The 27,590-nt window shown below is 41.0% G+C and overlaps 1 protein-coding gene and 1 non-coding gene across 2 annotated transcripts in view; both read left to right on the plus strand.

The window, feature by feature from the left end:
* The window catches only part of ELOVL7 (ELOVL fatty acid elongase 7), a 72,255-nt gene that overhangs the window by 27,296 nt on the left and 17,369 nt on the right, over positions 1-27,590 (plus strand). Inside the window, exon 4 of the mRNA XM_060009453.1 lies at positions 20,804-20,901. Within this exon, the coding sequence (XP_059865436.1) occupies positions 20,838-20,901 (64 nt within the window). The 5' untranslated portion in view covers positions 20,804-20,837. The remainder of the gene's footprint in view (positions 1-20,803; positions 20,902-27,590) is intronic.
* Positions 7,320-7,426, plus strand: LOC132423816 (U6 spliceosomal RNA). Its single transcript, XR_009519119.1, has one exon. It is a non-coding gene; the product is annotated as a U6 spliceosomal RNA (small nuclear RNA).

A 27,590-nucleotide genomic window follows, 5' to 3' on the forward strand; every position in this document is an offset into this window, starting at 1 on the left:
CCTTTTCAGAAGGTTTTCTACTTAGTTTACCCAGATCCATTAGAGGAATCACTATGACAGTTATAGCCTTATGGCATGTATTTCTTAAATACTAAGACTTGAAAGTCAAAATTACTCGCCGGTCCATGAGCTGCAGAATGGATGTTGTGTTAGGAAGCATGAAAACAACATGAATTTCATCTTACATCTCCGTCAGAGCCCTTGGGTGACCAGGTGCATTGTCAATGAGCATTAATACTTTGAAAGGAATCTTTTTTTCTGAGCAGTAGGTCTTAATGGTGGGCTTAAAATATTCAGTAAATCCTGTTTTCAACAGATGGGCTGTCATCCAGGCTTTGTTTTTCCACTTATAGAACACAGGAAGAGTAGATTTAGCATAATTCTTAACAATTTTCAGAATGGTAAATGAACCGTGGGTTGAATTTAAAATCCCCAGATGCATTAAGCCCTAACAAGAGAGTCACCCTGTTCTTTGTAGCTTTGAAGCCCGGTATTGACTTCTCCTCTGTAGCTGTGAAAGTCCTGGATGGCATCATCTTCTTATATAAGGCTGTTTTGTCTCCATGGAAATCCTGTTTAGTGTAGCCACCTTCGTTGATGATCTTAGCTAGATCTTGAGAACTGGCTGCAGCTTCTGCATGAGCACTTGCTGCTTCACCTGGTGCTTTTACAATGTGTTACGGAGACGGCTTCTTTCCTTAAACCTCATGAACCAAACTCGGCTAGCTTCAGACTTTTCTTCTGCAGCTTTCTCACCTCTCTCAGCCTTCACAGAATTAAAAAGAGTTAGAGACTTACTTTGGATGAGGCTTTGGTTTAAAGGAATGTTGTGATGGTTTGATGTTCTCTCCAGACGACTAAAACGTTCTACATATATACAATAAGGCTGTTTGGCTTTCATATCATTTATGTGTTCACTGGAGTAGCACTTTTAATTTTTTTCAGGAACTTTCCTTTGCATTCACAACTTTTGGCCAACTGGCCCAAGAGGCCCAGCTTTCAGCCTGTCTTGGCTTTCAACATGTCTTCCTCACTGAGCTTAATCACTTCTAGCTTTAAAGTGAGAGAGGTGCAATTCTTCCTTTCACTTGAACACTTAGTGGCCATTGTAGGGTCATTGTATTGATAGGTTCACAATATTGCAGGGTTATAAATGGGCATAATTTCAATATTGTTGTGTCTCAGGGAATAGGGAGGCCTGAGGAGAGGGAGAGAGATGGGAGAATGGCTGGTTGGTGAAGTAGTCAAAATACACACAACATTTATCGATTAAGTTTGCCATCTTGGTGGGGTTCATGGCACCCCCAAATGATTACATAGTAACATCAAAGATCACTGATCACAGATCACCATAAAAAATACAGTAATAAAGAAATGTTTGAAATATTGCAAGAATTACCAAAATGTGGCACAGAGACACGAAGTGAGCAAGTACTGTTGGAAAAGTGGCGCTGATAGGACTTGCTCAACGCAGGGTTGTCACAAAACCTCATTTTGTAAAAAGCACAATATCTGTGAAGCAAAATAGAATATAGACTGATGAAACAAGGCATGCCTGTATTTTGATGAACTGCTAAACTGTCTTCTACAGTGGCTGCACCATTTTACAGTTCCAACAGCAATGTATGATTGTTCCAAATTCTCCACATCCTTGCCAACGCTGTTTATTGTCTGTTTTTTTAAAATAAATTTATTTATTTTATTTATTCATTTTTGGCTGCGTTGGGTCCTCGTTGCTGCGCGTGGGCTTTCTCCAGTTGCAGTGAGCGGGGGCTACTCTTCGTTGTGGTGCGTGGGCTTCTTATTGCGGTGGCTTCTCTTATTGTGGAGCACGGGTGCTAAGCGCACAGGCTTCAGTAGTTGTGGCACACAGGCTCAGTAGTTGTAGCTCACGGGCTCCAGAGCGCAGGCTCAGTAGTTGTGACGCACGGGCTTAGCTGCTCTGCAGCATGTGGGATCTTCCCGGACCAGGGATAGAACCCGTGTCCCCTGCATTGGCAGGCGGATTCTCAACCACTGCGCCACCAGGGAAGTCCTTGTCTGTCTTTTTGATGATAGCCATCCTAGTGGGTGCTTGTCTGGTCCACTTCGGAATCCCAGCATAGGGCCTGCTATGGTGTTGATAAATGTTGGTTGATTCCCTAAGTATGTTTTGCCATCTTGCTCATCTTAGGACCCTCCACATCGGAAAGCTGTGTGCTGCAGTAAACAAGCATAGACTAGGGTCCTGTTGAACTCTGAATACCTGCTCTGCAACATAGTAATTGTGTGATCAGGAACAAATTACTTAAGGTCTCTCCAGCTTCAGTTTCCTTATCTGTGACCTGAAGATTATGATACCTTTTGCCTAGGGTTGGTGTGAGGCTTAAGTAGATAATGTGAGTGAAACATCTAGCGCAGGACATGACCCAGAGCCCTGGATAAGTGGACACTGTTGTTATTCTGTTGTTATTCTCTTGGATAACTTGGGTAGCAGCTTGCCCTACTCCCTTGCCTCAGGACGAGGCAACAGTTGATTTCAGATGTGCCTAGTTGCATTGCCTGTGGTGTGCCGGGTCAGCTCCCTTTCTTTCTTCAAGAAAACTCCCTGCAAATCTCCTCACAGGATCTGTTAAGACCTCTTCAGTTTTTGAGTAAAACTACTGAGGTCTAAGGAGATAGCTGACTGTCATTTGTGGTTTTGCTTCTTCCTTGGGAATTTCTGCTTAAGGTTTAACCGACCCATTTCACAGATTTGCTTGCTTCTATTAACTCATTATTAAAAGGGCATTCCTTTCAGAGGTACCAGTTTTTAAAACTTTAATAAGAGCAGCTTTTTAACTGCAAAAATCCCTGATAATGAGGATTCCAGGTTGGCACAGGTTGATTTGGGCAACTGAGAAAAGTCTTTCCGACCTTTGTCAGAGAAGTTGCTTAGCAGAACTTGTTGCCATCTTGCTTTTGAACCTCTTGGTTAATTTATGAAAGCAAAGGAACTGCTTTCATCTGAGACACACAGTGGCTGAGTTCCCGTGGCAGGAAGTGTTTGTCCTTACAAATCTCATGCACAGTGGTCACAAGGGAGACCTTGGTATTTTGTTTTACTTGTTCGTGCTTTATGGTGATTTCACAATTGTTTCAGTGTTTTTACCTGAGAGCTATAATAAATAAATAAGACACACTTGCCCTTAGGGATAGTCATTATTCAGCCTCAGTCTAACTGTCCGGTTTTATCTGCCTCTTCCCCTCTTCACAGATCCTTGTGTACTATACAACTAGACTAATGGTTTTTTAACAAGCAGCCTCTGAAATTTCTAAGTCCCCATTTCTGTTAGTAGAAAAAATGTGATAGGAGCAAAACCAAACAGCTGATAACTTTTGAGGTTAAGAGGGGAGGGGAGAGGACAGGTGGGAAATAGCTTACTGGAAAGAGAGAGAGAGGGAATAAGGGAGGGAGAGAGGGAGAGAGAGGGAGAGAAAGATTTTAACGTTAGAGTAGTAGGGAGTGGTGGGAAGTAAACTGGAATCAGATAACGGAGCTGAGAACTTGGAACTTGATGTGATTTATAATGGGGTGTCACTGTAGGTTCTTGAGGAGGGAGAAAATATAATAAAAGTGGTATTTGAGGCTGATTTTTTTTCTGGTAATAGTATCAACCCTAAGCATGAATCTAAAGGAAATAAGCATGGAGGCAGGCGTTGTCCCAGCCTGGGTGCAGTAATACAGGGTGAAGTGGAGTTTTGGGTGTTAGCATGAAAATGGTGGAGAAAGGTTTCATCTAAAAAAAAAAAATCAAATTAATTTGTAGCAGTTTGCAAGTTAGAGATGAAAGAGCAGAGTCAAAGATGAGTCTGGTGTTTTATATAGGAAGAAAAGTCAAGCCATTAACATTGGTGTAGGTATTGGATAAAGAAGCCAACTGGTGGAAAGTAGAAGTTGGGCAAGATGAGTTCCTTTGGGGATTAGTTAGGTTTTCTGTGACAGTGGTATGTCCGAGTTATAATGTTTATGGGCAGTTGCAAATAGCGGCCTCTGGCATACATGAAAGGTTAGCTCAGAGTGTAGATTTGAAAGTCGTTACCATAGTAGTAAGAGCAGGCAGATAACAGGAAAATCCCACAGATTGAGAAAGAAAGCCCCAGTGCAGGAGCATGAAGAAAAGAACCAGCAGAACAAAATGATAAAGAGCTGACGGATGGAAAGGCACGAGGCCAGTTAGAAAAGTGCTATGTTCTGACAGCCGAGGTTAGGCTTTCAGGAAGGAAGGAAGAAGTCAGAATTGTGGGATGGCAGGGAAATCAGCATAGATAAGAACTCAGGAAAAGCCTTTGGGTATAGCAAAAGGGGGGTCTCTAACTTTGTGTGTGGCTCCTGTGAGCAAGGACACCTTTAACCAAGAGGGGTGGTGGTTTGAGAACAGTCACACCCTCCCTCAAGCACCCTATAGAGACAGTGGGGTCCAGAATCTCCACCGTGATGAATCACAGTGTGTCAGATCTACTCAAGAACAGTCCCTCTCTCTTATTTCATTATCATAGGCCTAGCCCTTATTTTTTCCATTTGGATTGTGTCCCAGCATGGCCAGGGGCTTGTCGCTGTTGTTATTGATTTACCAACACAGGCCACCACAGTTAAACTTTCTCCTATCACAACACATGTCTTATGATGAAAATTCAATATATACCAGACAATAAGTTTGGCTCTCTGTTGTCAAACGTATTGGCAAGGCTCCTTTTGCTACTTTATGCTCTTTCCTTTTAAGTTTTTATTTATGTTTCTCACTTTTCCTTTTTTCCTAGAACTTGTCTTGGATTAAGATTGAGGTTAGAGAAATAGAGAAGCATTCTTAGAAGAGAATAAAGAAGAGCTAGGGTCATTGGAAGGGTAGGTTGACAGTTGTGGCTGGGAAGGGATTTTACAGAGTAATGAAAAGAGGCTGCATTGTTACTATCCTCAGCGTTACGAGAATTCTGTGAACGATGTTTGACTGAGAGGTGTAAGATCAACACAGTTAATAAAAGCATGAGTCAAGGTTATATTCCTAAATTTTATTTGGAGGAATCACAGACTCTACAGCTCAGAATTAGCTAAAGCTAATTTAACTATACTCGCTTCTATACTATATAATACATAATATTTCCAAACACAACTTCTGACCTTAAATGCTATTTCTCCCCAACCAGCAATTCTCAATTCTGCATTTCAGTATCTTCCCTCAGAAGTGAATTTCAAGTTTTTAAGTCTGTCAGAACTGGTGGTAGCACCTGGTACCCCAAAGGTGGAGCCTGGCCTCCTTCCATGCGACACTGAGACACCAGTAGGCACGATGAGGTTTCTGTTTAATTTCACATCGCAACAGGGTGCGGTGGACACCACGACGCCCGCGGACACAGCACTCTACTCAGACATTCATCAAACACTACACGTCTCACAGGATCAAGAATTTGGCAACTGACAGTCGTCTGTATTAACTTTCATAAAAACAGGCTTATCTTTTCTTATTCCTGGACATATGGCAGTTCTAGAAGATGGTGCTGCACACGCTGTGGTTTATTTGTCAAGGGAATTCCTTCAAACCACGAGGATTTCATTAAAAGGTCACAATTCAAATGAGTGAAATGCAAGTAATCTTATTTCTAGAGTTAAAAAGAAAAAAAAAAAGTACAGCTGACCTTTAATGAAAACACATTCCTCAAGTTTTTCAGAATCAAATCCCATTAAAGGAAATCTTTTGAGATGATCAAGTACAGCCTCTCAGTAAAAGGCAAAAAGCATAAATAAATCCAATTAAACTGTAAGTAATTGAGAAGTTGACCTTGTCATGTGAGATGTTTACAGATAAATATGCCTTATTTCCTTACACTTTAACTTAATTTGAAGCTGAGAAAATTGGATCTTCCTGCTAGCCGGTGCAACAAAATGTAAACATCAGCTCTGATCATTTACTTGATTGATTGATTGATTAATACCATGGATTTTTTTTTTTGCCTCCCCTCCCCTGGTTTAGTTCTGTATGAGATATAAATTTGCATAAGACACCCCTCCCACCCTACTCCACAAGAACTTACAAGAGTTTTAAGTGATGCAAAACATGTCTACAGGGCTTCCCTGGTGGCGCAGTGGTTGAGAGCCCGGCTGCCGATGCAGGGGACACGGGTTCGTGCCCCGGTCCGGGAAGATCCCACATGCCCCGGAGCGGCTAGGCCCGTGAGCCCTGGCCGCTGAGCCTGCGTGTCCGGAGCCTCCGCAACGGGAGAGGCCACAACAATGAGAGGCGCGCGTACCGCAAAAAACAAAACAAAACAAAACAAAAAACATGACTACAAATAAAATTAAATGCAGTGTGATGACTACCAAATATAGAGTGTCAAAATAATTGACAACCAGTTTGGCGTGAATGTCCAACCCACCAGATAGAATGCCACCCGTGAAAAACTGACCTGGACATCCCAATGCACAAGAGCGAAACACTAGTACTGGTTATATATACTGTGCTGTAGGATTGCATATAATTTGGATAATTCCATAATTGATTCAGCTGAATAGTAGTATATGATAATGGGCTAATCCATCGTCAGTTTTGGACAGAACAATATTTCTAACATCATTAATTCCTTACAGAATCTCTTTAAGCAGATGTTTAGATACGCAGCAGACAATAGCTAAGAAGTAGGCTTAGGGCATCCCTGGTGGCGTAGTGGTTGAGAGTCCGCCTGCCGATGCAGGGGACGTGGGTTCGTGCCCCGGTCCGGGAGGATCCCACATGCCATGGAGCGGCTGGGCCTGTGAGCCATGGCCGCTCAGCCTGCGCGTCCGGAGCCTGTGCTCCGCAACGGGAGAGGCCACAACAGGGAGAGGCCCGCGTACTGCAAAATAAAGAAAGAAAGAAAGAAAGAAAGAAAGAAGTAGGCTTAGAAAAACTCATATATTTGAAAAGCCTGGAATGAATGGATGAATTCATCTTCTCTCTTCCCCTTCAGAAGGAGTTCTAATGTCACTGTCTTCACCCATGAGTGTGAAATGAAGGCGTGTATTAAGTTTTAATACATAGCAGAGCGAAAATCCTAGGGGCACTGCCCCAGACTGGACCATCCTGCTTCTGTTGTTCTGCCCCAAAACATTTTCCTTCATACTGTAAGAAATGCTTTATTTCATTTTCTTAAGTACCTAAAACACTCACTTAAAAATCCATTTGTGTTAACAAGCAGTGTTTCCCTACCTGTAATTGAAGACCCCTGGAATGATATGATCACCTTCTGGGGAGGCCCTAGAAATAGGCCTTTTCAACAAGTATCTCAGGAAAAGTCTAATGCACATTAGAGTTTAGAATTACCCTCTTGCGCTCGCTTCGGCAGCACATATACTAAAAATGGAACAATACAGAGAAGATTAGCATGGCCCCTGTGCAAGGATGACATGCAAATTTGTGAAGCATTCCATATTTTTTAATTGCAATCATTGTTGCTTTTGTTGTGGTCATCCATTTACAATGCCTGGTGTCAGTTGATTTATCTCTTGTAAAAATAAAATACAGTGTGTGTGTGTGTGAAAAAAAATTACTCTTGTTCTGAATAGCGATGAAATTCTTTTCTTTCCTGTATCTAGCCAATATGAGTTGCAATTTAATGAACTGACTTTTTGTCTGCTTGTTTGGGGGACTAGGTAGTTGTGTACTTGGAACATTTTTGGTGGGGTTGAGGCCTTGGTAGATAGGGGATTTAGGGCTGAATGAGATCTCTGGGTATAATGTATACCCAAATACATCTCATATACTCAGGTTGTATTCTCACTTTTAAAGTGTTGTTAAGTATCTATACCAAGATTCACTCCACCTTAAAGGTGTGTGCCATTCCCAAGGGACACCTTTAAGGCGCCTGTCTCCGCTCACCAGTTGAGTGTGAGGCCTCCATCATCAGAGTCTCTCTATTGTTCCCTTCTCGAGCTGGAGAAGGGAAAGATTAGGATTAGTCCATTTGCTTCTCTTCAGACTCGGGGGTGCTTGTGCAAGTTCTCAGGCTCTTTTGCAACAGCAGTGCAGCTGGGGAAGAGGCTGTGTTGGGTTAGGAGCTCTGCCGTCCTATGCATGCTACTCTGCTCCAGAGCCTTTCCTGGGCCACAGATTTTTTGAAATTTAGAACATTTGTCTGTGTCCCTTCCTTATTTGGTTCCTTCTGTGAAGTTTTGTGGCTATTTATTTATTTACGATTCATATTACTTTTTTTTTTTCATTATTTGGAGGGAGGTTCTACCAGGCAACTTTATTCTGCAGGTTTCTGACTGTTGCTTCTTTATGTTTTTCCATGGCTTCTCTTTCTGTTTTATAAACACGGGTGTTCACTGAGAAGGTGCCCTTTGCCGTGTTTCCTCCTGCATTATTTATCACAGAAATGTATTCTGCTCCCATGTTATCAGCTCTCTTTATTTATAGTTGATGATGACCTTAATCCTGAGCTCTGATTCTGGGTGTTTCTCCAAGCTGGCTGAACATTTTCACTTACTGTGTTAGTTTGCTAGTGCTGCTGTAACAAAGTTCCACAAACTGGGTGGTTTAAATAACAGAAATTTATTGTCGCACAATTCGGAAGCCTAGAAATTCAAAAGCAATGGGTTGGCAGGGTCAGTCCCTGCTGAGGTTGTGACAGAAGGGTCTGTTCCAGGCCTTTCTCCTTCATTGGTAGATGGTCACCTTCATGTTCATATTAGGTTCTTATATGCATGCCTATGTCCAAATTTCCCCTTTTTATAAGGACATCAGTCATATTGGGTTAGGGCCCACCCTAATGATATCGTTTTAACTTGATTACCTCTACAAAGACCCTATTTCCAAATAAGGTCACATCTGAGTATTGGAGGGTAGGATTTCAACATATGAATTTTCAGGGTCACAGTTCAACCCGTAACACTTGATTGTTCACTTCATGCCACAAATATTTTCTGCTACATGCCAGGCAGTGGTCTAGGCGCTTGGGAACACAAGGATAATTAGACCTAATCTCTTCCTCTTGATGAGTGAAAAGATAAGAATTAATAAACAGGCATTTTCAATACTGTGCAATAAGTGTTACCATAGATGAGATGAATTGTTATGAGAACACCTTAGTGGTACACCTCAGCCCGACTGATTGAATCAGGGGTGGCATCTCAGAGGAAGCAATGCTTATGCTGGATTCTTCCCAACAGAATGCAATCACTGCATTGTCTTTCTCCCTGCTTCCAAACCACACCCTCAGTCACCCAGCCCTGGACTCTGCTACCCAGATAATCTTTTCAAGCACCACTTTGATTAAGATATTTCTCAGTTGAGAAACCTGTAATGACTCTTACTTTGTCAACAGAGTTAAGTCTAAAAAATTCTTTCGCTTGGCTTTTGGGTCGTCCACAGTCAAGTACCAACCCTGGAATCTACCTTTCCTGTGTTGACCTTTCTATTGTTCCCCTCTTTCACTCTGTGCATTATCAAAACAGACTAACAAACATTCTGGAAATGCAGTTGGAGATTTTCTATAATTTTGTGAAGGCAAGGTTTTGGTTTTGTTTCCTACTATATCACTGGCACCTAAAGCAGTGCTTGACCTATAACAGATACTTAAGAATATTGGTTGAATAAGCAAATGAAAGAACTTTCCCCTGGAGGTCCCTCTGCTTGTGATGTGCGCCTCTCCCCTGTCCCAGGTGCACACATTTTTGCCTATTGAAATATTATACTCAAGATTCAGCTCATATGCTCTCCTCCATTATGCATTTCTTCTGGGTCACATGTCCCAGATGTGAACCTTCATTCCGAGAGGCTGTAGTTGTCTGTGTGAACTGTTCACGTGACCCTGCATTCTGCTTTGCATTTTGGGTATCTGTTTAGGTGTTTATTTTTTCTTCCAAACTGAAGATTGTTTGAATTCAGGAACCATATTTTAAAAGTATCCTGTTCAGCACTTCCTTGCACAACAACAGATGCTCAAAAAATACTTTTTGTTTGAAGAGAAAATGAACGAGAGGGGTATCTCATTCATTTGAAACAAAGTAGAGAAGAAGGCCTAAGGGATGGAGTATTTGGTCTGGCCCCCTTGCCTTGCCTTGTTTTTCTGAGTTTATACTTAAAAATTAATTCAGCAGATATTAATTGAGCACCTACCCATTTTACTCAAGGAATTGTACTAGGACTTAGATTACAAATAGGAATTAAACTGCCCTTGAGGTACTTATCACTTCTTCTAACAGAAAAATGAGTCCTATTGGTCCTGGTGGTCTCTTTAGTCTATTAGTCTAGTGGTTCATATATATATAGTGTTATAGTTTCCAGAGGCATCTAATTTGTACAGTTTTTCAGATGCTTTTCTCTTCTCAGATTTATCGAATTTTCTAGAATTCTCCCACATGTTGAGGCTGCCTGAGGGCAGGGCCCTATTTTCATCCTCCTATTCCCTACTGCCTAGCACTGAGTTTACAGCTGCTGGTGATTTGAGCAGGTCCTTTATTTACCCTAAATGTTCTCTGACTCTTCCCTGAGTTGGCCTTGCCTCTCCAATTACAGAATGCTGTCCTGGGACCTGAGATGCGGCAAAGACACTGATTACTCTGCTTAGCCTGGGAAGCCCTCTGTTTTCATAAGAGTAATAGTAAGCACAATAAATAGTGCATTTAGCATTTTGGTAAAGGTTTTACATGAATTGTATTTCCTAGTGGGGCCTTTTGCTAATATCATTGGTTTCTAGGATGCTTTCATTTCTAACAAGTTGTCATATTAACATGTTGAGGTTGTTAAATGAATATCTAAACTAAAGTCTGTCTGCCTCGTACATACTCATGAGTCAGGATTATGTTTCAGAGCCAAAGCAGGAATGTAATCTGATGTATATAATAATGTATATAATGTGTGTGTGTGCATAAATATATATAAATATAAATATATATGTAATGTAAACCAGTCTGGTGGGTCATGCATATATAGTGTTATGTTATCCGGAGGCATCGAATTTTAATAGGTCCCTCTTTCAAGGGAAAGTGAAGATGTGAAAATCAAGATGAAATAATAGAATTGTAAGGAAAGGAGGGGGTGGTAAGGATATTTGTTTTGAGGTCCTGCTTGACATGAAAAGTAGAGCTCTTAAACCTGATTGAAGGGCAGATCTGAGTCTATTCATACAGAGAGAGTGTTAATATGTAACTCCTATGTCATTGTTATCGGGAGTGGGAAACACCCATTTTACTTAAACATGCTGTATACCAGTGAGAACAACATTAAGTTTGTGGAAGTGGTAATAGCAATTACAAGTGTGAGTCCAACTCTATGCTGTCTGTGTTTATGGACTTAGAACATATTATCTGTATCATCAAAGAGGCTGTGGCACAAGGTAATTCCAAATAGCAGACATGTAAAAGTCACTAGGAAGTCTTATATGGTGTTGCAAAACATGCTTAACTTATTAATCATGTTTTGTTTAAACAAACAAAACAATCAAGATTAGTCTATCCTGAACACACATCACCAGGGGGAGCAGAGAGCACTTAGATGGGTGGGTTCCCTGTCAGACCTTCGTTCATATCTGAACTATCACTCCAGAGTAATCACCTAAAGTCTCAATTTAAGCAAACATTGTTTCTCAAAGCTAACCTCCCTTTCCTCCTCGTGGGTTAATCAGCCTTCTGCCTTTTTCAGGCTCCTGCTTCCTCCCTGAAGCCATGTGCTTTCCCACACGTGCGGGGTGGGAGTCAGCACAATACCAATTACCCTGTAGAAACCACTGCAGGCCCAATCCTTTTTCAGTGCTTGGTTTAAATATGGGCACTTGATACAATCCTGGGAGGAGGTGTTTTAGGGGCCTCTGGGAGCATTGGGAAAGGTTTTAAACCTCCTAAAAAGAGACACAAGGAAAAGACCCTTTTACTACGCTGGAAGAAGGTGTATGAGAATGTGATATTTTGGAATGACTGTCACCATCTTTTTCCACAAAAATGACAGAACAGAAATTTCAGAAGAAATTTTCCTACCTTTGGACTCCTTTTTCTATGAGATAACACGTCCTCTTACTGCTTAAGCCATTTGAGTTGTGTTCTGTTATTTGCGAATGAAAGCATCATCCCTGATACTATAACATTCCCATTTGAAAAACAGAAAGTTAGGCGTTTAGTATCTTTATTTGATGTTTGAGTTGATCAGTTTTGTTTGCCTAAAAGACAAGGCTTATAATCTAATTTTCTGTAACTTCCTAAGACCTCAGATGTAGCAGTAATTTTCTCTTTTCACAAATGCTTGAGAACGTCAAGCTTATTTCACCCTTGAAATAGGAGTTTAGTGTATGCTGACTCAAAGATCTCCCAGATTTCACATCTGTTGAAATTATTTTGAATCACCAGAGAAATCTTTTCCAATATTGATTGCACCTCCTGGTCCTGCCCTTCTTGACCCAGATACCTTATCATATCCTAGTGACATTCATTTGGAACCCCTTGTCATGAATCATGCCTATTCCTCATATTGTGGGTGTTGTCATGTCAGAGAATGGTTTATGCAGTATTAAGAAGTTCCCAAACCTGGCCCATCATCAGAGTCTCCCCAGACATACTAACTGAATCCAAATCTCTCTCTAGGTAATTATGACAATCAACCAGGTCTGACAGCCACTTGTATTAGGGCTATAGAAGAGAGGAAATTTGTACTGACCTGATCCCATACATAAAGTAAATGGTTTCAAACCTCCCTTGACAAAGTCAGCATATAAGAACAAAATTTTATTTTGTTATAGCTTAATTTTTAATTTTAATAAAGCTTTCTTTATTCTTTGGGCATGGTAGGAACCTATTTCAGTCAACTCTAAATGTGACCACCCCTCTCTCCATCACCTCTCAGCAAGTTAGAAAAAGCTTATGTATAAGTTAGAAGGAGGGGTCCTTTAGTTTCCATGGCCTCTGTCCACACTGCCATCCCCTGAGATGTCCAGGGTCCTATCAGGTCTTTGACCACTAGTCCATACAGGTCTGTGTTGTTGCTAAGCTACATGATTCCTTCATTTTTTACAGCTCTTCTGCAATACTTCCACATCTATTGAGTGTACTCAGAAGACTTTCTGCTGCCCTTGCACCACGCTGGAGCAAGAGTAACTCTCTATGGATGCCTAAGGCCCCATCAGCCACCTGTTCCCGCTCTACCCAGGCAGCAGAGCCTGACCCCTTCTCCTCTGTTTCCATAATACTACTTGGCACCTCACCAGGGCTTATTGCCCTTTTCTCTGAGATCTGCACTAATTGCTTTCCCTCTGACTTTCTCCCTTCCCAAGCCTGAAGCATGCTCTTCTGTGCTAGGAGGCATGGAAACCTCAGAGGTTTCCTCCTAGATCTCTTGTCTATGCCCTTGAGTTCTTCTGTATGGCTAAGTACCTAAGCTTTTGTAACTTAGAATCTAGGATTAAACTTTCTGGGTTTTTGCCTTCTATGTTGTGTTTCATTCCCAAGGCGATTTGCATTAACCTAGCTGATAAAGGAAATACCAAAGAGAAACACAAGTTCATATATGTATGTGAAGCATTAAAATAACACACAAAATCCTGTATGGTAAGTGTAAGGAACATGACATGTTTTTTGCTTCTGCTGTGTGTGTGTGTGTGTACGTATAATTGCAGTACACACATGTATATAGTAATTAATAAAATTGAAAATCTGTACGAAATAATTTTTCACCGAGTCTGTTCATGTTCTAGATTTACTTTCTTTAATTTGCGTTCATAATAAATGACAAAGGGAAAAAGGATTTAGGATAATATGCTGGCAAGTACACTTCCCACATAGTTACCTCAGGCTACTTTACATTTATTCCAGTAATATTGCCATAGCCCTAAACATTTCTGGATTTGTTCCTTTGCAATTCACAAACCGTAAGTTGAAAATCTTAGTAAATTATGATAATCCCACCTCCACTTCCCCCATTCCCACCCCCACTTATCAATATGTAGCTCAGCTTGATCCGTTTACCTTCAAAATCGCTCTTATGATTAGTTATGAGCTTGATTTTTAGAAGCAGTAGACAAAGATTTTTCTTCCTTAAAGCCAATTAAATGAAATTCTGAAAAACTCTGATGTTGATTTGTAAAGAAAAGCTCAAAAACTGCTTTGAACAACAGTATCACTGAAATAAATATATAATTGCCAAAGTGATTACCCTGAAGCAAACTACTTTTATTTAGATGAAAAAATGTTGGTAGTTTACTTTAAACCAGTGCTTCTCAACTAGGGATGACTTTGCCCCCCAGGGGACATTCACCAATTTCTGGACACCTTTTTGGTTGTCTCAGCTGGGGAAGGGGTGTTCCTGGTGTCTGGTGGGTGGAGGCCAGGGTTCATGCTGAGAATCCTGCACTGCTCAGGGCAGCTCCCCACGACTAAGCATTGTTTGGCCAAAATGTGGAGAAAGATGAGGTTGAAAAACCCTGGATTAAACAAACAAATGATCCCTTTATAGTCATTGCTCACATTTTAATACACTTAAAAGTTTCTGATCCCCTTCCCCCAGACTTAGGCAGGTCAGCTGTTTTGTTCTTACCCTGCTGCCCTATTTCTATTACAGACCTCCATCCCTCTGCTGGTACCTGCCTTAGCTCATTTCAGTTTATGTGTCCCTGAGCAGCATCTGGGGCTAGCCAGAAGTGTTCTTGCAGCTTTGTCCCTGATGTCTGATTTAAAAAGCAGAGATCAGTGGGGAGCCCAGAACCTCCCAAACATCAAAGAGAAAGGGAAAATCATAGGGCCCTGCTCTGGAGTGATAGGCATGCCCTAGGAAAGCCATACGCTGCCTCTATCCTCCTTTCCCTCAGGGAGAATGTCCCAGCGTAGTTTGCAGGGTTTGGACAAATCTTTTTACATGAGGGTTCACCTGTAAATGGTTGGCCATGGTTTTTGATTTCTGGACTCCTGCCAGGTCCTTCCCACCACAGGCAACCCTAAGGTCATGTCCCCATCTGAGTAAATTCCAGCAAGAAGTCCTCCCAGCTGAGTGCTGCCTTGTGAGTCCTGTTGAGATAGATCTCAAAGTGATCAGATTCCTCAAGCTCACTCTGTCCTGGTGTTAGCATCTGTGTGACTTTGAAGAGTTTCCAGGTAAGCTGTAGGTGTCAGGCACATTTCTCAACTTGACATCTTTAATATAGGTCTAAAGAAGCTAGTCTGGGCAGATTAAGTCCCTTTTTTTAAAAAAATTAATTAGTTTATTTATTTTTGGCTGCATTGGGTCTTCAGTTGCTGCACGCGGGCTTTCTCTAGTTGTGGCAAGCCGGAGCTACTCTTCGTTGCAGTGAGTGGGCTTCTCATTGTGGTGGCTTCTCTTGTTGCGGAGCACAGGCTCTAGGTGCGTGAACTTCAGTAGTTGTGGCTCGCGGGCTCTAGAGCACAGGTTCACTAGTTGTGGCACACGGGCTTAGTTGCTCCGCAGCATGTGGGATCTTCCAGGACCAGGGCTCGAACCCGTTTCTCCTGCATTGGCAGGTGGATTCTTAACCACTGTGCCACCAGGGAAGTCCCTAAGTCCCTTCTTTACCAAGTGGTCCAGTTGCCATGTGATACTGTCCAAAACAAGGAGTGGAATTCATTGGTTAGTTGCAGGTGCTGGTCAATGAAATAGCAGCACCAGTTCCCCGTCAGTGAGCTCCTGTTTACTCTAATCCTGCCACATACATTTGACGCCTTTGGAAATGGGCTGAGCTCTGGCAGGGAGCCTTTTTCTCTTCCCCTGTAGCACCTGCCTGTCTCTTCCACCCATAGTGAAGGTTTGGTAATTTGTCTACTGTTTTTGAGTTTTAAGTCTCTGCTTCACATTCATGGAGCCCTGACTATTCTGGCATCTCCAGATCTGAAATTTTATGTCATTGAGTATTTAAAATCAGTTATTAAGGTCCTAGTTCTGCTGTCAGCTAGAAGATATCTCTGTACCTTCACCACATAGAATAAGTTTCTCCCCATATCTATGTACCATTGCCTAGCAATCAAGGGTCCCTGTTGAGGGGGGAGGTCTGGGTTGGGACTGGGGAGATATGCCTGGCTCTAGCCCGGGGGTAGCACTGAATTTATAGGACAACTCAGGTTGCCCCCAATTCATTTATCAACAGTTTTCTAGTCTAGTCCCTATAATGTAATATTGGCATCCGGTCCATCACTGTCCCGGCTTATAAGGAAATTCTCAGCAGTTTGTTTAGTTCCAACAAGCTAAATGGATCAGGTTTCTTTTCATGCCCCATCCCTACACAATCATGCAGGCTCGTTCTCTTCTGGTGGGCCCACAAGGGTTAAGGACTGTTGGATGGCAGGTTATTTACGAGGAAAGGATCCGTGACAGAGTTCCACTCCAGTAAGCTTGAGACAACAGATCCCTTTCCTGCCTCTCCAGTCCGCCCTTTCACCTGCTTGAAGGGCATCTACTTCTGTCTCTCCCTCCCCTCTCTCCCCGCCCCCCCAATGTGAGTTATTCCTCTGACAACCTTCTCCCTCTTCCTCCATCTCAGTCTTGTATAGTCTTCTGGATTAGAAAAGCCAGCTCTCTTTGCTGCCTGTGAATATTACTGAACTGCATTAGACTGTGGTTTCTTTGAGGCTTCGTGCTTTAGTGAGGGCTGGAGAGAGGAAAATGGCCTATGTGGAATGAGTGGGGGGAAAAGAGGAGGCAGGGCTTGCACAGAAACCAGTTTAATACTTTGAAATGTAAGCCCACCATATGCCCTATAAAGTAGAATCTTTCACTCCGATTCTGAATAATTTAAACAGCATTATTTTGGTAGTTTAATTATGAGAATAATGGCTCGAGGTCTGTTACATCAGCAGTTAAGGTGAGCTGGAAAGTAGCTTTTATCGTGGTCTAAAGCACTCCTACCAAAACCACTGGAAAACATCAAGGGAAGAATCATTTATACTTTGTGACATACCAGCTCTTATAATGAAAGTAGTAGACTTTTCTCTAGATTTGTCCCATATACTGCCATTCAACTGAGTTTGGCTGGATGTTTTCCACTTAAATTGGTACAACTTATCTCTACAAATGATAATGTCTGACTCTGATTGAATATTCATTCTTTCTCAGATTCTGTGCTCTAAACTTTAGACATACATGTTATCTCATAGAGTCTTCCAGACACTCTGTGAGTTTATTTTATCTTGGTAGGTTGTAGAATTGCCATTTTACAGATAAGGAAATTGAACTTTAATTGTGCCCAGGGTCACACAGCTCGTCAGTGGTGGGATTCAAACCAAGGTCTCTGCGATCCCAGAGCTTCTGCTCCTACCCGCATATCGCACCTCCACTACAGAAATCATCTACAGGAAAACCAGAATCCAGGCTGACTCTGGCAAGTTCCTGGCATCACCGTAGCTAATTTGAGTCTGAACTCAGCTTGAGGACACTGGATGTATCAGATCAGAGGCCATGCTGAGATACCACCCTGGACTGGGAGAGGTCCTCTGGAGTGGACAGATCCTTGAGGCATTAAGATTAAAATCCCTCTTTTGTGTTTATGTGCAAGTGTGTATGGGTGTTCAAGCAACGATGTCCCAGCAAAAGTGCAGCTGATTCCATTCTTTTTTGTTTGTTTATTTAAAATACTTTAACTCTTTATTTTTGTATAGGTAATATAGTCACATGAGTCAAGACCCAAACAGTATAAGCTCTTCCTTCCATCCTTTCGGCCCAGTTTGTACCCCGATCCCTTCCCCATGGATATCTTTTCAGAGTTCCTTGTATGATAACATATATAAATGGAAATTTATATTCTTATTCCTTTCTACCTTTTCTGTATAAAAGGTAGTCATTTAAAAATTCTGTCCTGTGCTTCCCTGGTGGCTCAGTGGTTAAGAATCCACCTGCCAATGCAGGGGACACAGGTTCGAGCCCTGGTCCAGGAAGATCCCACATGCCGCGGAGCAACTAAGCCTGTGTGCCACAACTACTGAGCCTGCACTCTAGAGCCCGCAAGCCACAACTACTGAAGCCTGCGCACCTAGAGCCCGTGCTCTGCAACAAGAGAAGCCACTGCAATGAGAAGCCTGCACACTGCAATGAAGAGTAGCCCCCGCTCGCCGCAACTAGAGAAATCCTGTGGGCAGCAACGAAGACCCAACACAGCCAAAATTAATAAATAAATAAAATAAATTTATATATATATATAAAAATTCTGTCCCTTCCTTTGCTTTTTTCACATAGACATTTATCTTGGATATTTTTCCATGTTAGCACACAGAAAGCTTCCTCATTCTTATTTACAATGGCATGGTATTTCCTGGTGTTAGACATATCATCATTAACCAATCAGTCCATTTTTAATAGACATTTGGCTTGTTTCCAGTCTTTTGCTCTTACTGACTGATGCAATGATTAAGCTTGAATATATGTCATTGAACATATGTGCATATATCTCTATAGGAGAAGTTTCTAGAAATAGGATTGCTGGCTTAAAAATATGCGTTTATAATTTTTTTACTGATAATGCCAAATTGCACCAAGGGTTATACTAATTTGCACTCCCACCAACAAGGTATGAGTTTCCCACAGTCCTTCCAACAGAGTGAACACATTTTTGGATTTTGGCCCATCTGATTGATAAAAATTTTTGGACTTTAGTCCATCCAATGCAATAAAATATTGTAGATTTCTTTTTTTAAAACTTTTTAAAAAATTAATTAATTAATTAATTGTAATTTTGGCTGCGTTGAGTCTGTTGCTGCACGCGGGTTTTCTCTAGTTGTGGCGAGTGGGGGCTACTCTTTGTTGTGGTGCCCGGGCTTCTCATTGCGGTGGCTTCTCCTGTTGCAGAGCATGGGCTCTAGGCACATAGGCTTCAGTAGTTGCAGCACGCAGGCTCAGTAGTTGTGGCTCACGGGCTGTAGAGCGCAGGCTCAGTAGTTGTGGCGCATGGGCCCAGGGCTCGAACCCGTATCCCCTGCATTGGCAGGTGGATTCTCAACCACTGCGCCACCAGGGAAGCCCCGTATATTTCTTACTATGGTTAAAGTTAAGCAACTTTTCGTATGTTTAAGAGCCATTTGTATTTCCTTTTCTGTGAAATTTGCCCATTTTTTTCTTGGCTTATAGGTCTTTTTCTCATCAGTTTCTAGGAACTCTTAATATATGGGGGAGAGTAGCACTTGTCTGTATTTTAAATTGAACATATATATTTTTTTCTGTTTGTCATTTGGTTTTTTTCCTTTCTTCTTCTTGATTTTCATATGGTTAAATTTGTTAGTCTTCTCTTATGTCTTATGGATTTTAAGTCAAAGTTAAAAAAGAGTTTTTCTACTCCCAGGTTATAAAGGTGTTCTCCCTGTTGTCATCTAGTACTTTCATGGTTCTTTGAAATTTTTACTTAAATCTTTGATATATTGGAGTTTATCTTGGTTTTTAGTATAATTTTTGGGTCCAACTTGTTTTTTGCAGTTGACTATCTAGTTGTACAATACCATTTACTCAGTAATTGCTGGTAATTCAGTGCCTACTGGTTTGAGTTGTCACCTTTATCATATACGATATGTCTTTAAAAAATACATATATACTTTATATATGTATATTCTAAAATGTCTTTATCTTAGAATGCTAGAATAAAGTCTGAATATTTCTGTTGCAGACCTAGAGGGTTTATTTTTTATTGTGGTAAAATATACATAATGTAAAATTTAACATTTTAACCATTTTTAAGTGTAAAGTTCAATGGCATTAAGTATATTTGCATTTTTGTGCAACCGTCACCACCAGCTATCTCTAGAACTTTTCATCTTCCCACCATATGACTTGAAATCAAACCTACTATTCATTTTATGATGCACCATTCCTTTGTAAGGTGTGTGCTGTTTTCAGAGACGTTAAAATTTGGGAAAGTGTACATCTTAGAATTTATGAAATATGGTATTAAAATCCCCAAAGTTTTTGGTGTGTTTCTGGATGTTCTGTTCTATTCCATTGGTTTGCCTCTTCATGTGCTAGTGTCACACTGTTTTAATTACTGAATATTTAGAATATCTTTTAATACATGATAGAGCTAGTTTTCCCTCATTGGCCTTCTTTTTCAAAAGACTTCTTTTTCCAGCTGTTTTTGTCATCAGTCCAGATAAACTAGGCAACTTCTCTTTGGCTCTTGTAGATCTTTTCCTCCCTCTCTCTACCTCTATTTCAATTAAATTATAAACACTTGAATATAGAAGATCTTCTTACGCCTGAAGGTCAGCTAGAAGTCTGGATCAGGTCTTCCCTGGTGGCGCAGTGGTTGAGAGTCCGCCTGCCGATGCAGGGGACGCGGGCCCGTGCCCCGGTCCGGGAAGATCCCACATGCCGCTGAGCAGCTGGGCCCGTGAGCCGTGGCCGCTGAGCCTGCGCGTTCGGAGCCTGTGCTCCGCAACGGGAGAGGACGCAACAGTGAGAGGTCCGCGTACCGCAAAAAAAAAAAAAAAAAAAAAAAGTCTGGATCAGAGTATCTTTTCTGAAAGTTTGTCATCTTGACTTTCTTCTGGGTTTTTACTTCAACATTGCCATGGGAGGTACAGCCCATTCCTGACCTATATTGTTTCCGTAAAGGGAGATAGATGCTCCTATGACAGTTTTTAGAATCACTTACTCCTTTTGCATCTCGTACATAGAACATCAGCTTTTTGAGTGAATTAAGCATTGTCCTTATGATGAAAAGTCTTAAATGTTTGCAACTGCATCAGGGTTTAATGTGGTTCACTAATGCATTTACCCTCAGTAATTTTGTTGTTTTGCCAGTTATTCCTATTAAATTTTTAACATTATTAATATTGTATTAGTAGAAACTTGGCTTTATTTGCATCCATAGATCATAAACACATCTCTTTTTTGTTTTACTGAAGAACCCATTGTAAGGGCGAGTAAATCCTGTGGAAAATGGCCTTCAGTGATCTTACATCGAGGACAGTGCGTCTTTATGGTAATTGGATCAAAGATGCTGGTAAGTAACCAAATTTCTTAACTATGGCTCATCCTTCTTTTTCCTGTCAGATTCCCATATTTAATAGGATTTCATTGAAACAGAACGAGAGACTTTGCAACTTAACACTCCCTCACTGACACCCCACATATTGATTTTTATTACTAGTTAATAAAGTGTCAAAGATTTCACTGAAGATATGTACAAAGATAGAGGTACGCAGATGATGTTCATTACGATGTTTATAATAGTGAAGATAGCTTTAATATCCAAGGAAGGGAACTGGTTAATAAATGATGGTACATTCCAACTCAGTAGCCATTAGAAGTGATTTTGGAGGCACAGGGCTCTTAGGCTTGATTCTGCCCTAATGCTCCTAAGGGAAATAACAGTTACTGCCAACAATGGCTCTGTCCAGGATGACTCTTGAGTGGGAAGGGCCGCAGCCCCCAGGGGCGTATCAGAAAGGATGGGGAGCGTTTCCTAGGGTAACCCCTGAGTAATTCTAGAAGGACCAGAGTAATTCTCCCCTTGCCCATTAGAAAAGTAAAAATCAATGTTGTTGAAGAACATTTAATGCCATAGGAAGAAGTTTAAAATACATTAAATGAAAGCAGCTTATAAAACACCACATGTATTTTTTTTGCGAGGGTTAGCAGTTATCTCTGTGTGGTAGGATTATGGGTAATTTCTATTTCCTTATCTATGTCTGTCTAGATGTTTTTAAACCACACAAATGTATGTTGCTTTTATAACTACTACGAAATGTGTTAATAATATAACAAAGGTAATTTTTTTTTTTAAAATAGACAGGAATCAGCACATTTTAGAGCTGAGATGGACTTAGGTATCATGAAAGCTACCTCCTCATTTTAGAGTTGGAGGAACTGAGGCCCAGAGATGTGACCTTCCCAACGTCATGGTCAGTTGTTAGCAGAAAAGATTAGAACCTATGTTTCCTGATTAGGATTAGTATTCTGACATTTCACATTTGAATTACTTTCCACATATTCACCACCATCACCACTTCACATTAGTTCTTACCCATCAATTAGAAATCACATGTTCACCAAATGCAGGGGGAAAAGTGTCACCTCTTGATACCTACCACAATTGAAATTATATTCCAATTTACACTGATTTCAGGAAAGATACACTGTTTCATGATTGCTGTCTTTCTCAGTAGACTACTGAAGACTAATCTTATTTCACGGAAAAAGGTCCTAACAGTTTTGCCCCTGAAGAATGCCAAGGACCTGAAAGAGATCCCATAAATAAAGAAGCTTCACTCTGGTGAATGGAGAGTTAAGGGAATTTTTATATTTTCTCATTTTTTTCTTAGTTTTTCAACTTATGTATGGGCAGAGAATTGTAGCTTTCTTTAGAAGTCATCTTTCTCTGAAGGTTTACAGTAGTTCTCATAAATTCAGTAATTTAAAAACTAATTTTTTTGTTTTGTTCTAATGGTTTTTATTTTTATTTATTTTAAAAAATATGAATATTTTAATTTCTTTTCAAAGTAGAGGTGTAACTTGCTACCTGAACGCTCACGATTTAACCTTGAAAGCCAAGTAGATTTGGGTACATTTTTAAAAATAGACCTGTTTGGAAGAATAGATCCCTTACTATCCAACTCTTGCTATTAACTATCCCAATTGCAGGAACCCAAGAGATTCGGGTAATCCATATCCTAACTCAGACGATGATGAGTATCTATATAGTGCCAGAAGGATAAAATGTTTTAAGATGAACTACTTCTGAATTCCACTTCCACTTTTATTCATGGGTCAACACTTTATTTTTATTAGGAATACTTACATTGGAAAGCCCAGTAATATTAGGTCAGAAAAAGGAACGACAAAGGGGTGGAGGTGGTTAGGGAGAGGCAAGGAGAACCCTGGAAGCAGTGTTGCAAACAGTGCAGGGAGGAGGAGAGAAAGAGGCAGGTGATGGTACCTATCTGAAGCTAAGCTAATTTAAAGTCTTGAGAGAAGAGGAAGGGTAGGGGTGTGTAGTGAGAAGACCTAGATTTAAGTTCTGACACTACTGTGAACCAGCTAGGTGATCTTGAACAAAGTATTTATTGTCTGTGGGTTTCAGTTTCTTTGTTAGCAAAACAGAGATGAGAATGGTATCCACCAGCTACCAGACAATACGCATGAAAATGCTCTGTTGTTTGGGAAGTATCCCTACACAACCGGTGGTGGTGGTTGATGACTGATAGAGCATTTCCATCTTCAAACACTTTTAATATAGCATATCATTTTTTTAAAAAGTTTCTCCACATTTTCTTTTCCTGTCAAAATCCAGAAGGGTTAAAATGTTTTGTGTTGAGATTTATAACTTTATGAGAACACTATCGCGTGTAACTGGAGAGGTTTTTTTGCTTCTGCTTAGTGTGGTATCGATCTCTGAGAGCCATTAGGAATCATTTCTGGCCATCTTAGTCCAGTTTTACTTTGCCTACCCTCTGAAGGTCTGAGCCCATGATCAAGTGCCAAGAATTTCAAGCGTATTCTTGGCTTTGGCCCTAATCCTGAGTAGACTTTGGAAAACTTAATGATATTCATTGGTTTTCTGATTGCTAGAGAAGTGGGGGTCATGCATAGTTATTTCATGTGGAAAATTCCACAGCTACAGAATTTAAAAACAGTTTAATTAATACTTAAGCCATAAGAGGGTTTATTGTGATTCTTAGATATGAGATGTCAAACCTTGAAACAGTGCTATAACATTTTTGTGTGTGTGTGTGTGGTACACAGGCCTCTCAGTGTTGTGGCCTCTCCCATGGCGGAGCACAGGCTCCGGATGCGCAGGCTCAGCAGCCATAGCTCACAGGCCCAGCCGCTCCGCGGCATGTGGGATCTTCCCGGACCGGGGCACGAACCCGTGTCTCCTGCATCAGCAGGTGGACTCTCAACCACTGCGCCACCAGGGAAGCCCTATAACATTTTTAATGTTTGAAAAGCAACTTTCCTTGCATTTGGATAATAATGATGATGACTTTTCAGACATAGTTGTGATTTTTTTGCAAGAAGACAATGTCTGAGTAAGATTTGCTGCCACTCTGAACCTTTAGTACTTCACAAAGTATGAGAGGTACATGTTTGCTTTTCCTTCCAGCTTCTTCATCTTATTGGTGCTTATACCTTTAAAAGTGTGTACTCTTTGAGCTAGTACATGCTACTTAAGAAGTGAACACACTCTTAAAAGTAGTTGGTGGAAAAGTTCATTAATATTCTATGTATGTGGCCCTTGTACTCTCCTGTACTCTCTTTAGAACGCTCTTAGAAAAGCATTATCGGGCTAGTAATAAGTCAGAACTCTGGTAATCACTGGGTCATGGGCTCTCAGACAGCCTGCCCTCCCATCCTCTGCCTTTATCTTGGTTCTGCTCATAACACTTAAGCCCAACTCCGATGCTAAATACAAGGTACATGAAACTCTCCCTCCCTCTCTAGGGAAAACAGAGCTCACTTGACCCCTGATCCTTTTGTAATTTGTGGGATCACAGACTGAGGCAGAATTAACTTTAAACATTGTTGAGCAGCCCCCTCTACAACCCCCTTATGGAGTCACCAGCCACACCTGGCTTGTAGACGTCTCATCACCGGGAACCTCCTGCCTCACATAGAAGTGGGCTCCCTATTCAGAAAGGTATCACTGTTGCCAAGAGAGAAGGCAGGAACAGTGAGCAGTCATCAAAGTCGTGGACATATTAGGACTTTGAATTTTATTCGCTCAGCAGAGAGAGCTAATTTAAGCAGAGGAATAATCTGAGCAAAGCTTTACTTCTAGAAAGTGAATTTGGCAGTTGTATAGAGACAAGACATAGCAGATTGGGTCAGGAGGCAGGGAAATCACATAAAAGATTATTGCAGAGCACCTAGTGAGGAGTACTGAGGACCTCAGTGTAGGTGAAGGAAGCACTGAAGCCCTGGTTTATAACGTTGATGGTTCATCACGGTCACCTTGGCAGCTTTTTTCAACATACAGATGCCTGGGACCCATGCCGAGTCTTTTTTTTTTTTTTTTTGCTATCTGGTTTATAAATATTCCAGAGGTGATTCTGCTGTGCTGACAAAACTGAGATCTGCTGAAATAATAGTAGCCGTGCTTACTGAGCAATTTGAGGTTGTGCCAGGCTCTTTACTCAAAATAACTCACTAAATCCTCTCTGAGCTACCTGCTGTTTTATGCCCAATTCACAGATGAGGAAACTAAGCACGGAGAAGTTAAGTCGGTGGCCTCAGGTCACATAACAAGTCAGTTATGTGAGAGCCAGGATCAGAGCGCAGACTGAAATAGGATGAAAAAGCTTGGTGTTTTGTTCTGTTATTTGCTTTGAAAATAATATGAAATTAAATTAGCTAGCTTTTCCTAAAAGATAAGATTTTTTTAAAAATCTGTAGAACTGGAAAGTCACACTCAGGATTCTTAAAAAAAGGTGTGTGCGTAAAATGTTAAATTACAGGAAAAATGATTTATTTAAATCATTTTTAAATAAAATGAGCCAGCCCAGCATGCGTTTCCTGGCTTTTTGTTTCTCCTACTGCTACCAGCAGAAGAACAGAAATATGATGTCATTTGATACCCACGTACCACCCCTTCCCCCCTCCCCTGCCACCACTGAGCTAATGAAAGAGTACAATAAAATATTTCTGATTCAGGAATTCCTTTGCTGACGAAAACAAAAGCCCAAAAAACTAGTTTTCCATCATGCCTGTGATGTCCATTAATAACAGAAACATTTAAAATTCCTTATAAAGAAAAAAATAAAAATCACCCATATTGTCCCCATCTGAAGGTGATAATGTTAACATTCTTCCAGAAGCCTTCTTTTAGTATTGGTTTTAAGTCTTTATTTCATTGGAGATAAAAATTTGACCTATTAATATGGTTTATGATGTTCATATATTTAAGGTTTGGATTCCCCACTGATGGAAAAAATCCGTCATTTATAAATTTATTTTGGCAAAGGGCTATCTTTCCTAAACGGTGCTCCACAGAATGTTAGTTCCACAAGGTGTTAAATAGTATTCTACAAAAAAACAGGGCTACATGGCCAAGTAAGTTTGGGGAATGCTGCATACCACCATTCTCATCTTGGCAATTCACAACAAACATGAAGCACTAAGAAATCATGCAGAAAGGCACTTGTTTGTTTAACCTAGCATTTCTAGTAGCCTTTCCCCACTTTTTGTGGAAAGACTTTAAATAGCTTTCTTATATTGCATAGTTTGGGACATGCTTGGATAGGATACAAGGTAAGGCACAAACTCATTTTTCTCCCAGGTAGTCAGTTTTCCTATTTACTGAATCGTCTCTCCCTTCCTGCTTGCTTATGAGGCTTTCTTTATCATACATTAAATTCCTAAATATCTTGGGGTCCCTCCTAGAGCTGACTTTTGGCTTATGTATTATTTCGAGATAGGGCATCTGTCAGTATTTTTGAGGGAAGCACATTTGAGTATAGAATAAATCACCTTTAATAGCTACAGCCATGCCCTGGTATATCTGAGTATCAAATGTGAACTTTCCAGCAATAAGATTGAGGCCAAGTGAGTCATCAGGTGTGGAGTCTATTGAAGAAATTTTTGCATTGGGTAGGAAGTCAGACTTGAAGGGATATGCAACGTTTTTTTGGTAATTGGCCACATCATTAGCAGTTTCAGTGGGCAAGGGCTGTATTCCCCCCACCCTTTTTCCCAATTAACAAGAATGATGGTACTTAGCAACCTAAGGTTAGTCAAGACTCAATTTTGAGTCAGATGTATTTGGAAACTTGTCCATACATATTTTCCTTTACAATATTCTGGCTTCATGAGGCAATTTAGTAAAATTATACCCGAACTACTTAAGATTATAGAATTAATCACATTTCATCTATGAGTTGCAAGTTTTAATTGATCTAATTCTCATGGCCTGGAACTAGCAGGGACCACGTGAATTTCTTTTTTACATGGTTGTGAGGCTAGTACTTTTTTGTTTGTTTTTGTGTAAAATATCAGATTGATTAGCCCACATTTTGGACACCTAGAACCCACATTTTAGATACTTAAATGATGCTAAATCCCCTTTCAATTGTATGATACAGTATACAGAAAACTTTCCCCCAGTTTCCTTGGGGAAAGAAGAAAGTTAAGAAAAACCAAACATATTTATATATATAAAAGCGTGTCTGGATGGAGAAACTCTAACATGTTACTGGTGGTTATAGACAGATGATAAAAGTTTGCTGGGGGCTTCCCTGGTGGCGCTGTGGTTGAGAGTCCACCTGCCGATGCAGGGGACACGGGTTCGTGCCCTGGTCCAGGAAGCTCCCACATGCCGCGGAGCGGCTGGGCCCGTGAGCCATGGCCGCTGAGCCTGCCCGTCCAGAGCCTGTGCTCCGCAACGGGAGAGGCCACAACAGTGAGAGGCCCGCGTATCGCAAAAAAAAACACACACACACACAAAACAAACAAAAAAGTTTGCTGGGTATCTTCTGTTCTTCAGATTCAACTGTGTACCCCTGGTAGAATGACCAGGATGAACTACATCCATGGGCTTGCTCCCCTGCCCCCTGGTTTCTGGTTGAGTTCGGCAACCGGAGAGAGAGGGAGGAGGGTGAGGCTGGGGTATTGATTTCCCTGGCCCCTTATTTGCAGGATTGCTGTGCTGGCTGAATCCCTCAACTGAAGGTCACAGCTCCTCGCCAGAGGGGCTCC

This window comes from Delphinus delphis, chromosome 3, assembly GCF_949987515.2.
Source record: "Delphinus delphis chromosome 3, mDelDel1.2, whole genome shotgun sequence".
Classification (NCBI taxonomy): domain Eukaryota; kingdom Metazoa; phylum Chordata; class Mammalia; order Artiodactyla; family Delphinidae; genus Delphinus; species Delphinus delphis.